Source organism: Oenanthe melanoleuca, chromosome 6, assembly GCF_029582105.1.
Source record: "Oenanthe melanoleuca isolate GR-GAL-2019-014 chromosome 6, OMel1.0, whole genome shotgun sequence".
NCBI lineage: Eukaryota > Metazoa > Chordata > Aves > Passeriformes > Muscicapidae > Oenanthe > Oenanthe melanoleuca.
The window spans coordinates 14,092,299-14,112,854 of NC_079340.1; the positions used below are offsets into that span (position 1 = coordinate 14,092,299).

General features: G+C 42.2%; 1 protein-coding gene across 1 annotated transcript; it reads right to left on the minus strand.

The window, feature by feature from the left end:
• Positions 1 to 8,040: 8,040 nt before the first annotated feature.
• Positions 8,041 to 20,177, minus strand: VDAC2 (voltage dependent anion channel 2). Its single transcript, XM_056495394.1, has 9 exons — positions 19,991 to 20,177; positions 16,288 to 16,359; positions 15,252 to 15,301; positions 12,927 to 13,079; positions 12,786 to 12,838; positions 12,117 to 12,344; positions 10,833 to 10,983; positions 9,893 to 9,950; positions 8,041 to 9,088 (listed from the first exon to the last, which is right to left on the minus strand). The coding sequence occupies exons 2-9, from the start codon at positions 16,352 to 16,354 to the stop codon at positions 8,997 to 8,999; spliced, it is 852 nt and encodes a 283-aa protein (XP_056351369.1). The 5' UTR covers positions 16,355 to 16,359; positions 19,991 to 20,177; the 3' UTR covers positions 8,041 to 8,996.
• Between the last annotated feature and the right edge of the window lie 379 nt (positions 20,178 to 20,556).

Consider the following 20,556-nt stretch of genomic DNA (forward strand, 5'->3'; position numbering starts at 1 on the left):
CCTCATAAGGTGTCCTGCAGAGCACCTGTGACACAGTACCATTGCTAAACTCCCTTGGCCCCTATCAAGGACTGCTGCATGGGATCAGACCTATCTTCATAGGTCTGAGACTGATCCAAGATACCACAGAAGGCTAACTTGAAGGAGGCAAAAGCACAGACACATTTAATCAACACCCAGAAACGCAGCACTTAAATTCCTTCTGTCATTACAGAGCATGTCTCAGGTACCATCAAGCCCATCTCGTGCCCCTGTCTCATGCTGCTTTGGTTACTTTGATGGCTGTAACCAAGTTTTCCTTTCTTGATTTTCAGTGTTGTCACTCACCATATATTGAGTCACCCTTCAGCTCAAGCTTAAGTTCAAGTGCATATTTAAACTTGCAGACACGGTCTGTGGTAAACTCTTAATGAACACTTTAGACATGCAGATAGGGTCTGTCTGCCTGTTGACCTTAGCAACTATTTATGGTCATCTCTACAAACTACACTAAAGCTGCATGATTAAGGCTGCAAAGTTAAGCACTGGCAATATTGCAAAAGACTAATCAAACTTGCACAAGCAATCAGTTTTGACAGCCCCTATTACGTGTAAGCATTATAATATAGATTTTAATTTTATGATCAAACATTTCTGCATTCAACATTTGACATTCCTGATCTTATTGGGTTTCATATTACACTTTTTGCCTTCAGGCTAATAAACTGAGAACCTATAAACAGGAAAACAGATGCCTTTTGGCAGTCAGTGCCAGTGGAAGACTCCTAGATCTCAGAAGGGCCAAGCAGCTTTCTGCTGTGGTCACAATTCTCTAGCAAAAGAAGCAGACAAAATTAGGGAATCACCAGCAGAAGTTACAACTGCCCTTTCTGTGTTTAATTATCTTTAATTTATGCTTTGGGTTGATCTTACTTCATAAAAGAAAATTGGACTATGACAGCTACAGCAGCACTGAGTCATTTCGGCTAACTCCCTGTACTTTTTCTCTAAGGGATTAAAGGCTGTAAGAGGAAAGAAAAACAGAGGAGAGGTAACAACAGGTTTTCTACAGCTATCCTGTAAAGGAAAGTATCAAAGTTAGAGCCTCTCTTCTGAAAAGTTCACATTTTGAATGTGATTTTCTGCTTCTCAGCTGTTCTCTCTCTTGCTGCTATGCAGGCTGAGGTGCTTGTGCCTGTAACCCTGCCCTCAGGCACCCACCAGCTGCTGTGCAGGCAGCTCAGCTCACAGGCCAGGGCAGGCCTGTACCCACTCCCACGCAAGGCCAGCATTGCCACACTCCGTGGTGTGGCCACCGAGTGTCCCAGCCCCCCCAGACCAGGCACATGTGGCACACCGTGTTTTTAATTCAGGAAATCCCAGATAGAAACATGAGAGCAATCTCATTTCATGAACAAGAAACATAGTCAGTCTAACACAGAAGGTTTCTAAGGCAGTAGGCTCATCCTTTCTAGGAGCCCTGCTCTCTCTGCTCACCAGTGACTTATGCTTTTCCAAACCCCGAGAGGAGCCCAGGCCAACCACCTGGCATTCATTGGGTTGTGCTGTGAGTTAGGAGAAGCTGTGCCCAGGAGAAGCTGCTACTAATGACTGTTCTGGGACCCCATGTACATCTCTGCTACAGATGCCCACACAGAAAAGGAAATGTTAGGAAATGGGACTCCAAGCCAGACGGTTTTGAAAAAGAGAAGGTGTTTCAGTTAAGTTGTGCTATCTTGGCAGAGAGGCTATCCACACTGCTACACCAGTGCTCACTCATGAACTCACCTTATCATGGGCGTGACAAAGCTAAAACAGGGGAACTTCAGGCGATTTAAGTTAGCTGCAAACAATTTCAAAACAAGCTCATACATTCTAAATGCAGAGAGGACCTGTGCTACAAAGCATTAAAACTCAACTGAAAGCCTACCAGTCTTGCACCAGCACTGAATGCTGTAGCAGATTTCCTAAGCTACTTCAAAAGAGTAATACAAAAGTAAAATATTTTCTCAAACACAGTGGAAGATCAGCCTTATAAGACTGCAGCATTAGCCTACAACACAGTAAATTACAGCACCATGAAGAACTATTTGTGAATTGAGGTTCTCTTAAAAACATTTCATAAAACATTGATTCCTGAGACACAAGACACCCACTCACACTCACCTAGTGCTGCCTCTCTCAGGGCAGATTCTGCAGCTGACAGCAGAGAGGCCCACCACCTCTGTCTGCTGCATCCAGGGAATGTCTGTCAAAGCTGGTTCTGTTCGGCTCAACAAATAAACCTCCTAGGTATGACAGCAAGAGCTGCAACACACTCCATCACAATAGGCAGGCTTCCATCAGGGCTAAAAGACACATAGTGCATACCACCACCAAGAGAAAGCAAAAACACACCCTACCCTGCTCCCCAAAGCACATGCTGACAATTAGAGAAATAAAAATGTCACCAGGTGTTTCCTGCAAACAGTTACAACCCACCCAATCCACTCTACAAGGTACCAAGGGAAAAATTCACCAGAGCTGTCAATTTGGCCTGGGCCCAGGCTCAGCCCCCTGCACCAGGGCAACTGGCAAAGAAGTGTTTGAATGCTCTACTTGGAAGGGAAACAAAGCCCGAGAGACCAACAAGGGTCCCCAAAGAGGACAAGGTGAGGCAGCATCCAGGAAGAGGCTGTGGGGAGCCTGGGGCAGCTGTGACTATGCAGCACCATGGATTCACTAGTCTTCTGGTTTTGTCCAGCAAAGACAAATTTTGTATGTTCATGAACAAAACAGCACAAACAAAAGTTGTGTCTGCTCCCTATCCTCAACTGAAGTATTTTGCACAGCAACTTTCTAACAGCCCCTCTGTGTGAAAGGGATGGTAGTACAGTCACTCCTCACAGCAGAGCTAACCACTTCTGCCCCATGGCACCAGCAGCTCAAACAGCAAAGACTAGTGCTTCACCACAGCATCACAGAATCACTGAATCAATTAGGTTGGAAAAGACATCAGAGATCATTGAGTCCAACCTGTGACCAAACATCCCTATGTCAACTAGACCACGGCACTTCACTTTTCTGTGAAGAAATTCCTTCTAATATCTAAACTAAACTTTCCCTGCTGCAGCTTAGGGCTATGTCCTCATCCTGTCACCAGTTGCCTGGGAGAAGAGGCTGACCCCAGCCTGGCTGCACCCTCCTTTCAGGTAGTGGCAGAGAATGATAAGGTCACCTCTAAGCCTCCTTTTCTCCAGGCTAGACAGCCCCAGCTCCCTCAGCTGCTCCTGATAGGACTTACCCTGTAGACCTTTCACCAGCTCTGCTGCCCTCCTCTGGACACGCTCCAGCACCTCAATGGACAGTCATTTCCCTAGCATCATTTCTTATACAAGCCAGGATGCCATTGGCCTTCTTGGCCACCTGGGCACACTGCTAGCCACATCCACATGGGACAAGCCCTTAGCAGACTTGATGGGCTCTCTCTGTCCTCATGCTCCAGTGGATTGGGTTTAAATAAATTTAATTAAATTAATTGCAAAGATGGGGGAAGAGTTTGTGAGCTACCCACAGTGTAGCAGTGTGAGGTCCTTGGGCTGCAGCCACGTATCCCCACTTCTAACATGTCCTGTGGCCACCACAGCTTTGGTCCAGTCCCACCACACTCCTGATGCCACCAGCCATGGCAATATCACCAGTCAGCAATGTTTCAAATCCTTCCCCTTTACCTGCTGGGCTTTAGCAGCTGCTGAACCCTGTCCACCTACCAGCAAGTGTTTCTTATAGCCAAGGGTGGCCAGAACATCTCTTTAGGTATTGCAAGCCATTTGGGGATTTTTTCTAGAAAAGTATTGTCACGTCAGGAGCAGAGCAGCAGTCGGGAAGACAACTTGTTGCGTTAAAGAATTCTGTTTTGACAGGGGAGTGGATGCTCCCAGGAGCCAGCTGCCGCAGGCCGTGAGAACAGCGCTGCCTGCTCTCTCAGAGCCGGCGGGCGCTGCCCGGGTCTCAGTCGCAGGGATAGAGCACCCCAAGTGCCGGCGTGTGCGAGGCGTTTCCTCCTCTAATTCTATTTCTTTGTCTCAGAATGAGCTCGGGCTCGCTGCCATCATCCTTTCTCACTGCCTCCCTCGGTCGGCGGGTCGGGGACGGTGCCCGCAGCAGCGGCTCCCGCTGAGGGCGCAATGGCGGCCTGAGGGGCGCACCGCCGTCCGCCAGGTGGCGCCCGCGGCGGACTCGGGGCGGGCGCCCGGCGCCCTCGGTGATGGTGGCGGCCCGGCCGGCCTGGGGCGGTCACCCCCTCACGGCCAGAGCCGTGGCACGGACCGCAGTGGATCACGAGGGACGCTAAGTTGGCAACAAACTCGCTCAGAAGCTGCCGGGAAAACATACCGGACTGTGCAGGAGAGAACACTCACACACACCTTTCCCCACGCCGCAGCGAAACCCCAACCACAGCACAGCGAAACTTCTCATTTCTTAAACGAAGGAGCCACGTGTGCGTACTAAGGAGTAATTTCAAGTGTATTTTCCATAATGCCACCATAGACCGCTAGGAATCCGAGGGCAAAGCTCACAGGTTTCTTGTGAGCACCCAGCTCAGCTCTCCCCTCCGTGCCGGTTCTCAGGTGGAGCTCGGGAAGCTCAGGCTGAAGCGATGAATCACAGCGACAGATAAAAGGGACATTTTCTTTAACAGACATTTAGTGTTTTAATGCTCATAGGAACACAGGCAAAGTAAACAAACAAACAAAAAAAAAAGTTATTAAGAGCTAGAAATGCCAAACCCTTAAACAGAATCATTGCTTCAGCATAGGATCTTCTCCCATGGATCCAGGACAAAGAACACCCGTGAAAAAAACCACAAACTCTCGAAACATTTCTGGTATGTGCGCTACTGTTAACCAGCAAGTGTACTACAAGTACTGCTGTGCTATTTGGCTCAGCAGAAAATCCTCATTTTAGAAGATACTGAAGTAAAGGTCAAAGACTTGGAGCTGAAACAGTCCATGCTTGCTATCTTTAAAGGTCTGTCAGCACTTTTTTCAACACCAGCAGACAAATGAGGGTTGTTATGTGAACCAAATCTCAGTAACACCTCACATTTTGTCTAAGAGCATTTTCATTAGTTTTAATTGCATATTCTCAGAAATCACTTTGAGGGAAAAAGAAAAAAAAAAAAAGCTTTCTTCTTTTTACACAAGCATTTGTATCAAACTTGCACCTGAAGTAAAAGATGCTGCACATTATGCTCAGAAAAACCCAGTTGTTTATTGCTTCCCATTTGACCCAGCATCATGTGGAAATAAGGACCCAAAGCACAACTAAAAGGCAGGCCCAGAAAGTAAATACCACTAAATACAATGAATGCATACTACACTAATGGATATAATCTATTTTTTTATTACTATTCTAGATCGGGAACAGAAACATTCCACTGCAAAGGGAAACTAACAAACATAATAAAACCACTTCGAATAAATGTAGCCTTTTCATGCCACCTAACAACCCAAACAGCTTTTTCTTTGGGTTTGCCTTCCTGCCAGTTGGTTCCAGGAAGCATATCTATCTGCCATTCAGACTCTACTGCTGCAGGTGTGAGCCAGTTTTATCATTACTGACTCTCCTTGCATATAGAATTGCTTGTCTTTGCTCACTAGTTTGATAAAGAAACAAGGACCTTTGGTAGAAGTAGAGCTGAATCATCCGTGCATGAGCTGTCTCGTTTGCCAGGTTCTACTTCCCCTAGGAGAGCAGCCACCACGAATCAAATGTATTTGTGCCCAGCTGAGAGCCTCTTGCAGCAATGAGCCGAACACCAGAACAGGACATTAGAGGGCAGCAAGCACCCTTACTGCTGCCTCACATAATTTATCCAGCACCAAGGGAAATGTAAAAACCCTTGTCCCAACGTTCGGGAGTTTTCCCCTGCCCATTCCAAAATAGTTCCAAATTACCTGCTTTTGAGTAACTGCAGTGTGCAAAAGGCAGATTTAGGAATATACCACACCCAGCTGAACCACGTGAAGAATGCAAGGTTAAGTGAACTAACCTGGAGAGATTCTACAGTACAGGAAAAGCATAAACGTTCAGGACACTCAGACAGTGACTCGTGAAATCCAGGGCGCCATAATCTCATGTGAAAGGATTTTTATTTATGAAAGCGTGATTAAGTCTCCTTGCAGGATACACAGACACCCCTTACTCCAGCTGTACCAGGCAGGAATGCAATGCTACAGTTCACACAAATGAGATGCAGAACGATGCTGTGGTCATTGGTGATCTCAAGTGGTGAGGGCGTTTTATTCAGGACACCTGAGGAAAGGCTGTCTGGCACTGAAAGTTATCGTTAAGGCTTTTTACATATTTTAATAAAATGGAACTATATAAACTACCAACATTCCTTACCACAAAACTCCAATTACACCACAAGCTTCTGTAACAGTTGACAAGTAAGTTTGAAAGCCATTTTTAATAAGCCTGACTTGAGAGATATTAAGAAATACACTGAACTTCCTTTTCATGTTCAAAGCAGTGATTTAAGACAGAATATTTTAGAAAAACTCACATTTTCACAGTTTTCTTTACTACTGCAGAGCCCTTTTACTTCTCCAGTTGCCTATCAGCACTATAACTACTTAAGGTTTAAAAAGGCTGAGGACTAGTAAAGTCATGCACATTTACAAAGAGTAAAATGAATAGGTTCAAATTTTCCATTACTAATTTTTTTGATTTGAAGAGAAACTCAGCAATATGTGCTTTTATTTCACTTAGCCATTTTGTGACCTCAGAAAAAAAATATCTAGAGGAGCAGGTAGTGAAGAAAAAGGTTAGTGTTGTTTGCTGCTAAAATAAATAAAAACCAAAACCCACAAACCACCATCACCACCAAGAAAAAAAAAAAAAAAAAAAAAAAAAAGTCAATTACAGCCCTATCAAAAGCTGAGAAACATCAGTGTTGCTGGTTTAAGGATAGAAAAAAGGCATCATTCATGACCAAAAGACACAAACCATTTTTTGTCTGGGTGCTGCAGCTGAACAATACATACAGGCACACAACATTTCAGGGAGTTTTTTTGGTAGATTGTTTTGGGGAATATTTGGTGGTTTGTTTTGGGTTTTTAAGCTTTTAGGTTTCTTCTTTTTGTGATTTTTGTATCAGAAGCCCAGTCTTTATGAGGCACCAAAGATGGTTATACTGAAAAGCTACCTACAAAAATTCCACGTCTGGTTGCATGGTCTCTAGCTTTTAAGTGGTCTAGCACGTAAAACCACCTCAAACTAAAAATACACACCATGGACCTTAACATGCAATGACAGCAATGAATTGCCCCTTACATGCTTCTTCTACCCTAAATGGTAAAAATGCAACTCAGACAAGGGCATTTAGTGACAGCAGTAAAGGTACTCCACAAATGCTTTACCATCATGTAATAAAACTAGTCAAATACACTAGCAAGGCTGCTCAAGGGCCTTAGCTGGAGGCTTTTAAGCTCTAACTCTACTCTATAAAGTAGGTGGCTCAGCTACTCCACAGCTAAAGCCTAAACACAGGCAGTTCAGAACAGGCTTCATGTGAGAATTTCAGTCTGAGGGCAACAGTACAGGATGGAACAAGACCTCAAGCGAGTCACTGATACTTTTAAGGGCATTAATTTTAATCCAGAGTCAACTGATAATACTTTCAAACCAGAGAGAGCTTCCTGATAACAAGCCAGCCACCTGCACTATGAAGAGAGCTGCTGTGAATCACTGACTGCAAGACTAAGTATCAAGACACCCTTCTCAGCTATGAGAGTGTCTTAAGAACTGGGCTCCAGGCAATCCCCCAAGCCCATTAAATGTAACCAGTGCAACTATATGTATTTAATATATTCCACATTAAAAGCACTCACAGCTAGTTCAACCTTCAGGGACGTCAGGTACACAGACTAAATATCCCTCATACTTCTAGTCTCCATTACTATTCTAGAAAAACATTAGAGTTTTTCCCATTATTAAGTTTCTTGATTTAAAATGGGTATCTGCCAAGATTTATTAGTTAAAGGGAAAGCAAGATCAGATGCATTTTCCTCCAGCTCCATTTAAAATTGTCTTTATTTCAGTCATTTTAAGCAGAAACCTCTCACAGCAGTTGGGATAAGCAGGCTGTTATACCATTACACTGTTACATTCAATTGCAGAGATACATCTCACTTCATACAAATATAAGCAAAGGGTGTGTTCGTGGTGAGCTTTTTCAAACAACATTTCTTAAAATGTCTCAGTGTGCCAAGTATATTGATCTGCACTTCTCGCATCAAGAGGCCAGCTAGGAACATAGCACACCTTGCCCGGTGATCACAGGGGGAACTAAACCATTGTGTTATGACAAACCTTACCTGACAGAAAAGCACATTCCATTTGAGGAATTCCATTGAGCTTGAGGAATCCAACTGTTCACCTGTATTCAGTATTGTCATGGGTGGGGGTCCTTAATTGCACAAAGGTACAGAGCACTACTTCTTGGATTACTTAAAACTTAACTGAGCACTACCCTCCTACCTTTACTCTTAAAATATCTGAGGCACAAGTATGTGTGTGTACTTGTTTTATTCATAATTTGTCTTGGGATACCAAATAGATTTCTAGTTCAGGTCATTCAACAGAATTGTTGACCTCATTTCAAAACATCCAGTGATCAATTTTTCATTCAATGGCAATATTGAATGTTAAAAGGAACATAAAAACGAACATGCACACAATCGTACAGTATTCATAGATGTCTATTTCATTATCTGTGGGTAGCGCATTAAACAGTTAAATACATTTAAATAATGTTTAAGTGACTGCACTAATGCAGAATTTTAACTAGATGGGTAACCAATTTAACTAGAAACCAGCTAAGAAGTAACTGTCTAAATACTTCAAATACAGCTCTTGTTCTAGAGATCATCCTTCCTGGAAATAAAGCCTGCTGGTCACATTGGAAATACTTTTTATTTTAAGGCCAAATTCTTCAGATATTCCTTCTCTGCAGCAGTGTCTTCACCTTTTTAAGCCTCCAGTTCCAGGCCAAGACCAAGTTTATGGCCACCAGCATTGATGCTCTTTCCATCTATCAGGGCAGACAGCGTAAGCTTCACACCTGTAAGATTTTTAAGCAGCATGTTTACAACACACACAGTACCTTTCAAGCAACTTAATCTCTGTCATTACAAGTCCCAGTTGTAGCTCTCTTTTTATACAATTACTTTCCTCCAAAGATTTTTAGAGGATAATATATTTACCTATCTACTAAATCTACTAAATGTTAGTTCAGTGAAGAAAGCTGTATGATTTTTGTAAACAGTTATAAAGTCAATATACAAAGTTTCTAATTGCTAAATACACAAGAGTTCTCCCTTCCTGCATTAAGACATGCAAAGGAGGAGGAAAACTGCACAGACAGACACTCCTACATATAAAAGGATGGAATGAAACTAGATTTTTCAAATAAGCTACTAACCAATGGTAATACAGGCATTAACAGGTGCTTTCATACTTAAGTGGAAAAAGTTAAGTTCTGAAGGGTTTTTTACTAAGTATGAAGTGCAGGAAGTGTAATCATAATTTGAAGACCTGCTATCATTCAACATAGTATGACTGGGCAACACAGTGCCAAAAAAGAAGACATGCTTTGTCTTGCTTAAAGCTGTCTAACATAATGCAGTCCACTCCTGCACAGATCAGTGAAGAATATAATGTATTAATACCATTAGATAAAATAGAGTTTGTCCTGTTTAGATAAAGGTTTGATGTATGACTGAAGCTACTGTAAAATCTACTTGGCCTTCAAAGAAAAAAATATTCTGAAGGAAAAAAATTGCATATAAATGCAGATATCTCAATTATTTTTTTTTAGGATGCATAGAAGGTATATATGTGACATAGTTCACATGATAGCTCTTACCTGGCCTCAGAGTCTGGGTGTAACCCACTCCAACTAGACTAGAATTGTTCACTTTTGCCTAAGAAAAAAAAAAAAGAAAAAAAAAAAAAAGCAATTTAAATGTTGTAACTGATTCATTGTTACAATTCAGAATCTAGAATAACTATGGCAACACTGCCGTTATCAGTTTGACCAAATTTTATCTGTCCTTTCAGTATGCCTGGATTTCCTGAATTCTCCCCTTCCAGCTATGCCCTCATCCCTCAACTTACAGCTGAAGCAGTAACATATTTTGAAGCAGCAAAATATTCAAGAGCAGAGGGACTGCAAGGGCAGGGAGAACTTTTATTGGAACTAACATGGTTTCACAGGTGAACCTCACCACTTCCCCTTTTTCAGAAGGACAGAGGCATTTACCACCAGCCTCTCAAAAAATGCCACATCGGAAAACTCCTCCATGTTCCTATTATTACACAGGAATCTTGCAAGTCCAATCAGTCATGCAGTAAACATTTTGTAATATCATCATAAACAATATATACAAAATGATTTCTCACTTTGCATCACTTCCTCAACAGAATTATTCCAATTTCATAACATACAGGAAACTTTGCTGCTTACCAACTTTTAACCAGTATTGCCAGAGTTCTTACCATGTGAACGTGACAGAGCTTTTTAAAAAAATGCTGTAAACATACAGAACCAGACACAAACTTTTTTTTTCTAATTTGTGTCTTTCTTTTAATAAATACAGCAGGATCTCTAACATTTGACTGTCAGATTCAATGAGACTTTGCTGTAAGCAACATTCCAGAATTTAAATACTGCTGGTTTAATTACAATTGCCTAGACTGTAAGAGTAATTCCTACAAGGCCTCCCAGCCTATTTTGTACTAATAACACACAGATTCACAGCAACTGAAAATACACTGTACTTTGCACAACTTACAGCCATACTTACCGAAATAGAAGCAGTGGGATCCAACTTGTATTTAGCCGCAAGGCCAAAGCGAGTGCTGTTGCTACCTGCTGTCCAAGCCAGATTTACGGCAGTTTCAAGACACTCACTCACTTTTTGGTAAATTGACCCACCAAATTCAGAACCATCGTTGCTGCACAAATTAAGAGAAAAGTTAGTTTCCTATTTGTATAATCCACTCCTTTTATTTTTTCCTCCTTTTGTTTTACTACTTCAGATTTTTATTCAAATAAGAATTTCAATTGAGTTGTTACACATTTTTTAACAAGAGAAGAGGAGGTGAACAGAGCTTTCAAGGCAAAACTAAATGGCAGTAATTAATGGAAATAAAAGGTATTTCAGAGTGCTACAGCTTATTCTCATGTTAATTGTCAAACAAAGTCCTTGAACAAAATTCCAGATCACATCCTTACAAAACTGACCAATATGTGTAAATGGTTACAAAATGGACCTTCTAATTATATGATTATTGAATACATGAAACTCCTAGAGAAGTGGATCACCCTTCAAAAATTTGTCACAATGTTTTACATTAGTAAATTGAAATGCAATTCTTACAGCCTGGATTCTAAAGCATTTTATAGTTTGCTCCTATATTGCTCAATTTCTATTAATTCAGACAGATAAAATTTCCACGCTTCCCCTTCAAAAGCAAAAACTTTTAACTATCTAAACACACTAGAATACAAATTTTATTCATTTGGATTGAAAACATCATGTTTTTCAGTAGGTTTTGATCAGATTGGTCTGAAGTAAGATCTAAAGGCAGGAAGTCTGAAGAAAGCCTTACACTTGTTTACACTGTTTCATGCACACTTAACCCCTGACAGGCAAGAAGATGAACCTCCACAAAAAAATCCAGACCCAAAGCCCTAGTCTTGCTCTAGAAACTACTACAGCATTGGTGCAACAATAATTACTACCTCTAACAAATCTACTGCCCTTAAATTGTGATCTGATACTGTTCAATGTAATGGGATAGCCAGGAAAAGCATTATTATCAGTTCTGCATAACTGAAGTACTCCACTTCCAATCTGCACATGCTTCAGTATTCAGTAAACTGTATCACATATGCTGCAAGTGTTTACTGTTTTGAAAAAGAGAGATACAAAGTATAATTTATATTTATTTAGTGTTTCCTACTGAAAAATGCACTCCATTAATGGTCTTGTAAGCACCTCTTATTTCAAGCACTTGTATTTTGATTAGAAGGAAAGGTAAAGAAAGCCTGCTTCTGGAAAGCTGGAGAAGTTTTCAGTACTTACACATTAGTGTGCAGTTGGAAGTCTCCAGTCCTGTAACCCACAGAGAAATTATTTCTTGTCAATTTTGATTTGGCACTATCAAAAGTCATCTGATAACCAGCAAGCCATCCTTCATAACCAAAGACGGCTGAACCATGGACTGCAGGCCCAGCAAAATCGAAGTCAACATCACAGCCGAGGTTGACGCAGTCACGTTTATAAGATGACTTGATTTTACCACTTTTCTTTCTGAAATAGAGAAAAGAGTTATCCTAAGACAAGCATACATGATCTTCCTCGATGACCTGCCAGATTCAAGCCCTGTGACTCTACACAATGTATCTAAATGCCTTGCACATGCATCCCCTGGACCAGGCAAAACTACAGCCAGCCCATCCAGAGCACTCAGGGCTATAGCCAACAGGCCTTTTCTGATGAATGCAGCAGCAGTTTCATATTTCCTACAACCTTCCAGGTATTTGTATCTCAGAAAATAAGCAAAGTTGTGAAATGTGCAATACTAACCCCATGATGATGTCATGGTAAAGAGCAGAAGCCTTTAGCATTGGGATTTGCTATGCTGGATCAACAGCAAACCACATAAACTGCTCTGTCAATATCACAGACCAGATCAATGGACCATGGGTGCTGTTACTCCCCAAGTAAGGTAAAAATGTTAACAATTCTTACCCTGTATTTGGTGAGAAGGTTGTATCAAATATCAACTTCAAGCCTTTGGCAATCTAATTGAGGGGGAAGAAGATAAGATAAAGCTATAAGTTCAGTTCTTACACAGAGGTAAAACAAATAAATATTGTCCTAATCTATTACCTGATCTTCAATTGCTATTTCTGTTCCCAGGGTGTTATCTGTGTTCCATTTCTCTGTGAAGGTCAGACCGTACTCAGCCCACTTGTATTTGGTCTCCAAGCTCCCGTTCACTTTTCCAGTATCTGTGTTCGATGACCCAGATGTTGTGAATTCCTAAAAGGCACAGAGGATACATGTGATCCTGAAAGCATTATACAGTGTTTCCTTTAGCATCCTCCTATTGCTCTAAGATCTTGTTATAATATGGAAAAAATATAAAATCACTAGACAACTTGAGGGAAGGGAGAATAGCACAGCCAAAAAGAATTAATAACTCATGCCCACATGGAGGCCTCCACACAATCCCCACCTCAACTGCAGTGTTCCTGCCACTATTACAAAATGTACAGGGTGGCAAATTAACTCCAAAGCAAGACAGTAGATACCATAAGGATTCTCCTCTAAAGCAGCAACAAGTTCTTGAAATGTAAGGCTCAGTTTGATACTCCCAGTAAGTACCTTAAAAATCAAACCAGGAGCCAAGAACACTATTAGGCACATATTACGACTCCAGTAGAATCCTTTAAGAATCAAATGTATTTTCATTACACTTGTCAACTATCCCTGAAGATAGTGTGCAACTGTAAAATGTCACAGAATGGCATCATTTTTCAAACTGGGGGTGGGGTGGGTGGTCTGGTCTTTTGTTCAGGTTTTTAAAGAGTCTGCCCAATGCACTAGCCTTTCACACCAGCCATAGACACAACCTTTTACTGACTTTCAATTCCTGTTGCCCTGGCACTTTAGTTCAATGACACACAGAAATAACACTCATTTTTGAAGTGGGAGCTAAGCAAACAGGCTGGGTTTATAGCACGGTATGATCCGACCTGGAATTCTTGAAAGTAATTTAGAAGTCAACAGTATCGCTCACATTTCTTTATTAAAGGAAGTAATCACTGATGTCTCTCACTATTTGGATTCTCACAAAGAACAGAATTAATAGTTTCTGTGTACCACTGTTCAAAAACTCAAGGTAATTAGAAGTGGGAGCCAGGTTTGCAAACAGCTGTTACAGAGCTCTATCCAGTGAAGTATTACTGCCCTTACAATTTAAGAAGTCCACTATTTCAACTTTTTTTAAAACATATAAAGAAATATTTTCATCTCTGTCTGCCTCCACATACAACACTATTTTCAAACAGACTTCTCACACGTTTCCCAGAAGGAAACACAGATTTGAAACTGCAAGTCCTTGGGCACTCTTACAGCAAAAGCCCCAGGAGCACAAAACAAACATGGCTGAGACTGTTCTTTAATGGTGGCTGACCAAATTTGACCACGACCAAGACATTTATTTGTACTATGTTAGTGACACGCTACACCATATGCAGTTGCATAATTCTAGTAGGTCTATTTCTTGGCAAGGGATGGGAACACAAATACCTTCAGCTTTAACTTCTTGCTTTGTGCTATTCCTACTGCACAGTGTCTATGTGACTGTAACCACTGGGGCAATCGCTTCAGGAGAAGCAAATTATTATATTATCTCTTATCTCTGCTTTAAAACATCTGTAGTACCTATGTGCCAGCAGTTTCTCCTCCTGGGGAGGATGGCTTATAACTGATACAAGATTCACATTAGGGCTTGGATTTTTCACGGTTTTACCAGCATAACTGGTAGTCCTCCAAAGAAACAAGCTACAAAAAGAACAACTACCTTTGTAATAGGGCTCTTGCAAACTGTTTCAGGTGGCATACAGACTTCCAGAAAAAACAGAGCATATAACCCACAAACCTTGTTTCTAACAGCAAGTTACACTGCTCAGGCTCCACTTATGGGGAGAAAAAAGAAATAAATCTACCTTTATATCTTGCAATCTAGAAATAGATAAAAGCTACAGGGGGCACTGCTTTCATGACCAAGACATCTTGCATGGAACACTAGTGCAACGCTTTAGTACCTAGAGGAGCCAACATGCTTATTCAATGCCAACTTCATACAAGAATCAAGATGCCAGGAATTTCCACCAGACAGTATCACAAGGTACTCCAGAAATAAAATCTGTGTACTATAATTGGTATATTAAAATATTTTATTTGTTCACCTTCACATGTAGGACCAGGGACAAGTAATAAGCCCTTTTATTACACAAAGATTACTGAACAAGGCAATATTGCTGATACATTCACAACTTTAGGGGCTTCTGAAATTATATAACACCAGATATTTATCATTCATATAACCTGTAAAATACTTAACAGCATCTGAAATGTGCCCCTTTTAACTAACCATCAGAACATAGCTAGAAAAAAATATAATGAATAAAAGTGACTTAAACTCACCACTCCGCTGGCAGATTTTGTTTTCACATCCAGTTTAACCAGCCCAAACCCTTAACAAACAGAAGTCAAAGTAATATGATTAGGCCTTAACTAAGAACCTGCATATTTTTCAATAAGTTGGTCTTTCAGGCAGTCTCAGCAGTGTACCACATATATTCATACATATAAACAGCTACAGACTAACTTCAGCACGTTCCACTTTCAGATGCCACATCAGGTAAAGGAGGCCTCTCCAAAACAAGGCAGGGAAGTGCCTCTCAGTTCTACATGAGTATTTTTAACTATCATCAAATGATGCTTCCAAAAGGAAATACATTATTTTCTGCTCCTGGAATGGAACAGTTTTTATAGTCAATGCTTTTTAAAGAGTTATCCCAATGCATAAAATGTCTCTTTCTGTGCGAAGACAAAATATCTCAAAGTAAAAAGCTGTAAAAGCAAAGTCACTGGGAAATACACAATCACTAAACTGTAATATAAGTAGGTTTTGTGGGAGTGTCAATTCACATTGTTATCCAGAGAGGTGAGCAACAGTCTTAGTGAAAAAAACCCCACGTTTCCAAAGACCAGAAAGAAACAGCACAGTGACAAAGAATGATTTAACTATGCAGCTGTCTGGTATTAAAGCATTTAAGATGTGGAAGGATTGTTTATGCCAATATCCATTCCTCTTTCTAGTCCAAAAAAGGCCACAACATTACACTGGTATATATCCTTCTGTATCAACAAATGTTGTGGCACAGAGAGACCAGTAAACAAAGTGTACTCCTAAGTTAAACTACACTTGCTGCTTACATTCTTGCATGGTTCTCTGACATCTCTGACTTGCTCGAGCAGTAAGATTCAACAACCTTCATATCAAAACAGTCCACAAAAAGCCTACAACAATCTGTTAGCTGGTGGTAAAGGCACAAACACAGCACACCTTCCTCCTCCCCAAAACCACTGGCATTTGATCATTAATTTTCCATACAGACTCAAAAAGGCAATTCATTGCTGCACCTCAAACACCACTTATAAAAGGTACTGTTCTTACCATATCCTTTATTGAAGATATCTCTGGCAGGTTTGCCAAGGTCTGCGTATGATGGAGGAATCGCCATTGGTGCTGAAAGGTAAAGGGCTAATTAATAATGAACTTTTTACCACTGCACACATGGAAAAATGCTACAACAATTCTTTCAAGATAATCTTTAAGGCAGATTTATCTACATAAAGGCAATTAATAGTTATACATCTACATACAGGCATATATATCATCTATATAAAGGCATTATAGTTATATATTTAAAATTAACAGATATGGTACTACAGTATTCTGTGAAACACTAAGATTTTCAGTGAAGGTCACTGTGAACATGAGATGTTTTCTCAGCTTATGCAGAGAAAAGGCATTACAAGACCACCCAGTTATTAATTTCTCAGGTAGATTTCCCCATAGGTTTTTCATTACCAGAAATTAACTAATAACTCACATTTCCAGAGTTGGCATAGTTACTGCCAAAAACCTGGACACTAGAAATTTTTTTTAAAATTTAGAAATTTAGCAGACAGTTACTCCCTGAATTTCTAAAAAGTCAAAGTTGACATATGCTTATGAAAACTACCTCAAAGTACCCATAAGGTATAGTTTTGAAAACGTAAAAAGAGAACATATCTGCTCTCCAAAATAATTTTTGCCCCATATCTTACAAGGCAGACATGCAATTTAAAAAAGAAGATCTAATGTCATTAACCAGCAATCAATCTGATAACAAACAAGACTTTAAGTTTGAGAGGTTGTTGTATTAGTTTAAAACATCCAAGTAGGAAGAGTGTGGGGTTTGCAAGAAGAGATCTCTTCACAAGTGCCTTTCTCAGACAGGGAGCCTCTGTCAACCTTGCTGTCGAAGAATCTGTCACTGCAGATGAGCTATGGCCCAGCTCTCCAGTCCTGTGGACAGACACCAGGCTAAGGTCTCACCCAGGCCCCTTATCACTCTCCTCCCTGAGAAGATACACTCTTATCTGTAACTCCTGGAAAGACTGTTTTCCCATGATTTCAATAGCAAGAGGCTACTGTTACTGTATTTTAAATTCTTGAAACACAGAAAAGAGAGCATATTAATAACTCTCCCCTTGCTGTGAAAGGGGGGAGAAGGCATGGGGGGGAAATTTAACTACACAAGGCCATAAAAAGGTTAAACTCATGCAAACAAAAATCTTATCTTCTCAAACTGATTGGTCATGTTTGTTAACAGATTAACATAACTGACTTTTTATCTTCCTTTTGTGAGGTGGATTGATTTTCTTTTCTTTTTTTAAGTAAATGAAGAAACTATCTTTAGAACTTGAAAAATGACAAGGGCAGTGTTCTCACATATTAACTTCCAAACCCTAATTACATCTGCCATATACAGCCAAATTGAATGAACTGGTACTATTAAAAAAAAAAAAAAAAAAAAAAAAAAGAAAAAAACTACTTTAGCAATCAATGGGAAGGCAGAAGGCTCTTTCTTATTTTTGTACAATTCATAATGCAGTGTTCCAGAGTACCCTACTTCAGCTCCCTACTGCCCTGCAGGGATAATTTCAACCTCCTTTGAGAAACAATATTTACACTCAGTTTTACACACATACAAATTCAGAAAAACTTCTTTAGCAAAGATGTCTGAACTCTACAACCAGGTCACTATATCAAGACATCTATCACTTGCTCAAGAACAAGTCTAGTTTTTCATGGAGTTAAACATTATTTTTTTAAGAGACATGAAAAATGGCTTAAAGCATCTGAAGTTTAAAGAAGCTTAGCCCAAGTTCAAGTCTATAGAAGAACAGGACCCAATCCCAGTGACAAGCCATTGAATGGTTCCTATTATTTATTCCATAAAAAGAAGTAGCTGATAGACCAAATTACAAGGGAGTGTGAGAATTCTCTGGCCTGTAGAGTTCTGTTGTACAGCAACCATACAATTCTTCACCAGTTTAATATATCCCAGAGGTTTAGCTACATGTTTCCTCTAATGAATAGATCTCACCTCTAATTAGAATTGCCAGAAAAATAATTTTCTAGTTGTGAAGTTTTATATTAGCCTTTAACACAGACATGCTTTTACAGTGTAAATAAATGAGCTTTTCCCTTTTGTTTTCAATGTTTCCAATCTGACTAGACAACCAGTACAGATGGGATATTAATACTAAGTAGAAATATCCTGAGAAGAAACTTGTATCTGTGTCAAAATTGAGAGGATTATTACAGTAAAAATTATGTTGCTCTTTTATCTGGCCTAGTCAAGCATCCTTATTACTTAAAGGAAACCAGCCAGTATTTGTCAGACACCCCACGCCTACATATACAAGTTTTGTAATAAAATGTTGAAAGAGAATGCAACTGTCACACTGCTGTTCTAATACTGTAATACTGACAGGGATTGATGAGGACAAAACAGGAAACCACGAGTTAAATTCGGATATACTGAAACACCTGATAAACTAGTGTCATCATCAGAATGCTCATTAAATAAAAACAGGGCAATAAAAAAAATCAGTCCTGTGTCCTCTAACGTTAGTTAGGTTTGCAAATTCTTTTAATCACAAGTAATTTTTCAACCCCATTTTAAGCATCTTTCACTTAAATAATTTGAAGTTACTAAACAATAAGCATCACTTAGCACCTAGAGGATGTTGTAAAAACTGTAGAATAATGGACTTGATGTATAGAATATATTTGAACCAAGTGAGAGCTCCACCCTAATCTGTGTTTCATGCCACTGTGATGAAAAAAGTTTAATTAATCTGTTACTTGAGAGCCACAATCATGCTTTCTTCTGCGATAAGAAGAAAAAAAGAATCGCCCCAAGAACAGAAGAAATCTATTAACGTTATTGGAACTACTGCATCACAGTTCTCCTTGGAGGTAGTATTTCAAAACTCTCACGCCCTACAATTAAGGAATGCCACAGATCTCTATTAGGATTTCTAAGAATTTTAGTATCTCAAGATATTCAAGATCAAACTACAAACCATATCAGCCTATAATACATTTTTAAAAAACCGTATTCACACAATTTTAAAAAGCAACGACTATTATCCCAGTAGCCCAATAAAAAGCAAAGAAAAAAACCTGAGAGTTAAAAATTAATTTGTTAAAACATATCGGAGACACGGTGACCTTCAGGCTTACACTGATAATACACAAAGCTTTAAGAAAAGAAAAGCTCCCTTCCTTGCATTAACTCTCTCCCTACTCACAGATCGGAGGTGGACATGCAACCCTAATACTGGCCAGGCCAACGCAGAAACTTTAAGGACAATGTCCGAAAACGGACTACGGATTCGGGAAGCGCAGGCGGGGGCAATAAAGCAGCGCCTCCCGGAGGGAAGGGCAGCGAGGGGAGAGCGGGGACGCGGCCGCAGCCGGGGCAGGCCGGGCCGAGCGGCGGCCCCAGGCCCAGCGCCAGGCGCGCCGCCCGCTCGCCGCAAGGTGAACCGACCCGCTCGGCGCGGCCATCTTGGGCATCCCGGCCTGACCCTCCCGCCCCGCCGCGCCTCGCCAACCGAGCCCGGCCGCGGGGCCGCGGGGGCAGCGCGCACGGAGAGCCCCCCGCCCGCTGCGCCCAGCCCGGCGCCGCTGGGACGCGCCCGCCGCCCCGACCCCCCCCCCCCCCCCCCCGCCCACGCGGCCCCAGACCCGTTCGCCGCCGGGCGAGCCCCACCCGCCCCCCTTGCCCCGCGGGGCCGATCGCGGCCGGGGCCGGCACCTGCGTGTCGCGGGTGGGCGGCGGAGCGGGGCCGGGGCCGGTTGCGGGGCGGGTGGGGCCGTGCGGAGGCCGCGCTGCTGCAGTCGCGGGCACTGGAGGGCGAAGTGAAGGAGACACCGATCCGCCCGCCCGCCGCCGCCGCCGCGCAGGACCCCAGCGCGCCGGGGCCGCCCCGCCCGCCGCCTGCCCCGCCCGCCGCGCTACAGCACCACCCGCCCCGCGGGAGGCGGCGGGGCTCGCAGCACAGAGCTCGGCAGCGGCGGGCGGCGCCGCGGCCCCGGGCCAGGAGCCTGACGGCGGCGCCGCGGCCCGGCAGGCGCTAGGGCGGGCAGCCCCGGCGCCGGCGGGGGCCTGCGAGGGGCGGGGCCTGCGGAGGGGCGGGGCCACGCGGGGCCGCTGTGCGCAGAGCGGGCGGAGCCGCCCGCGGGACAGGAGGGGTTCCGCTGCGGCCCGAGCGGCCACACCCGGGAGCTGTACGCCCTGGGGCTGCGGGGCGGTGTTCTCCCCTTGGCGATGGGCGGCACTCGGCTGTACACCAGCAGGAGCCGTGCGCCGCTGCCCTTCCC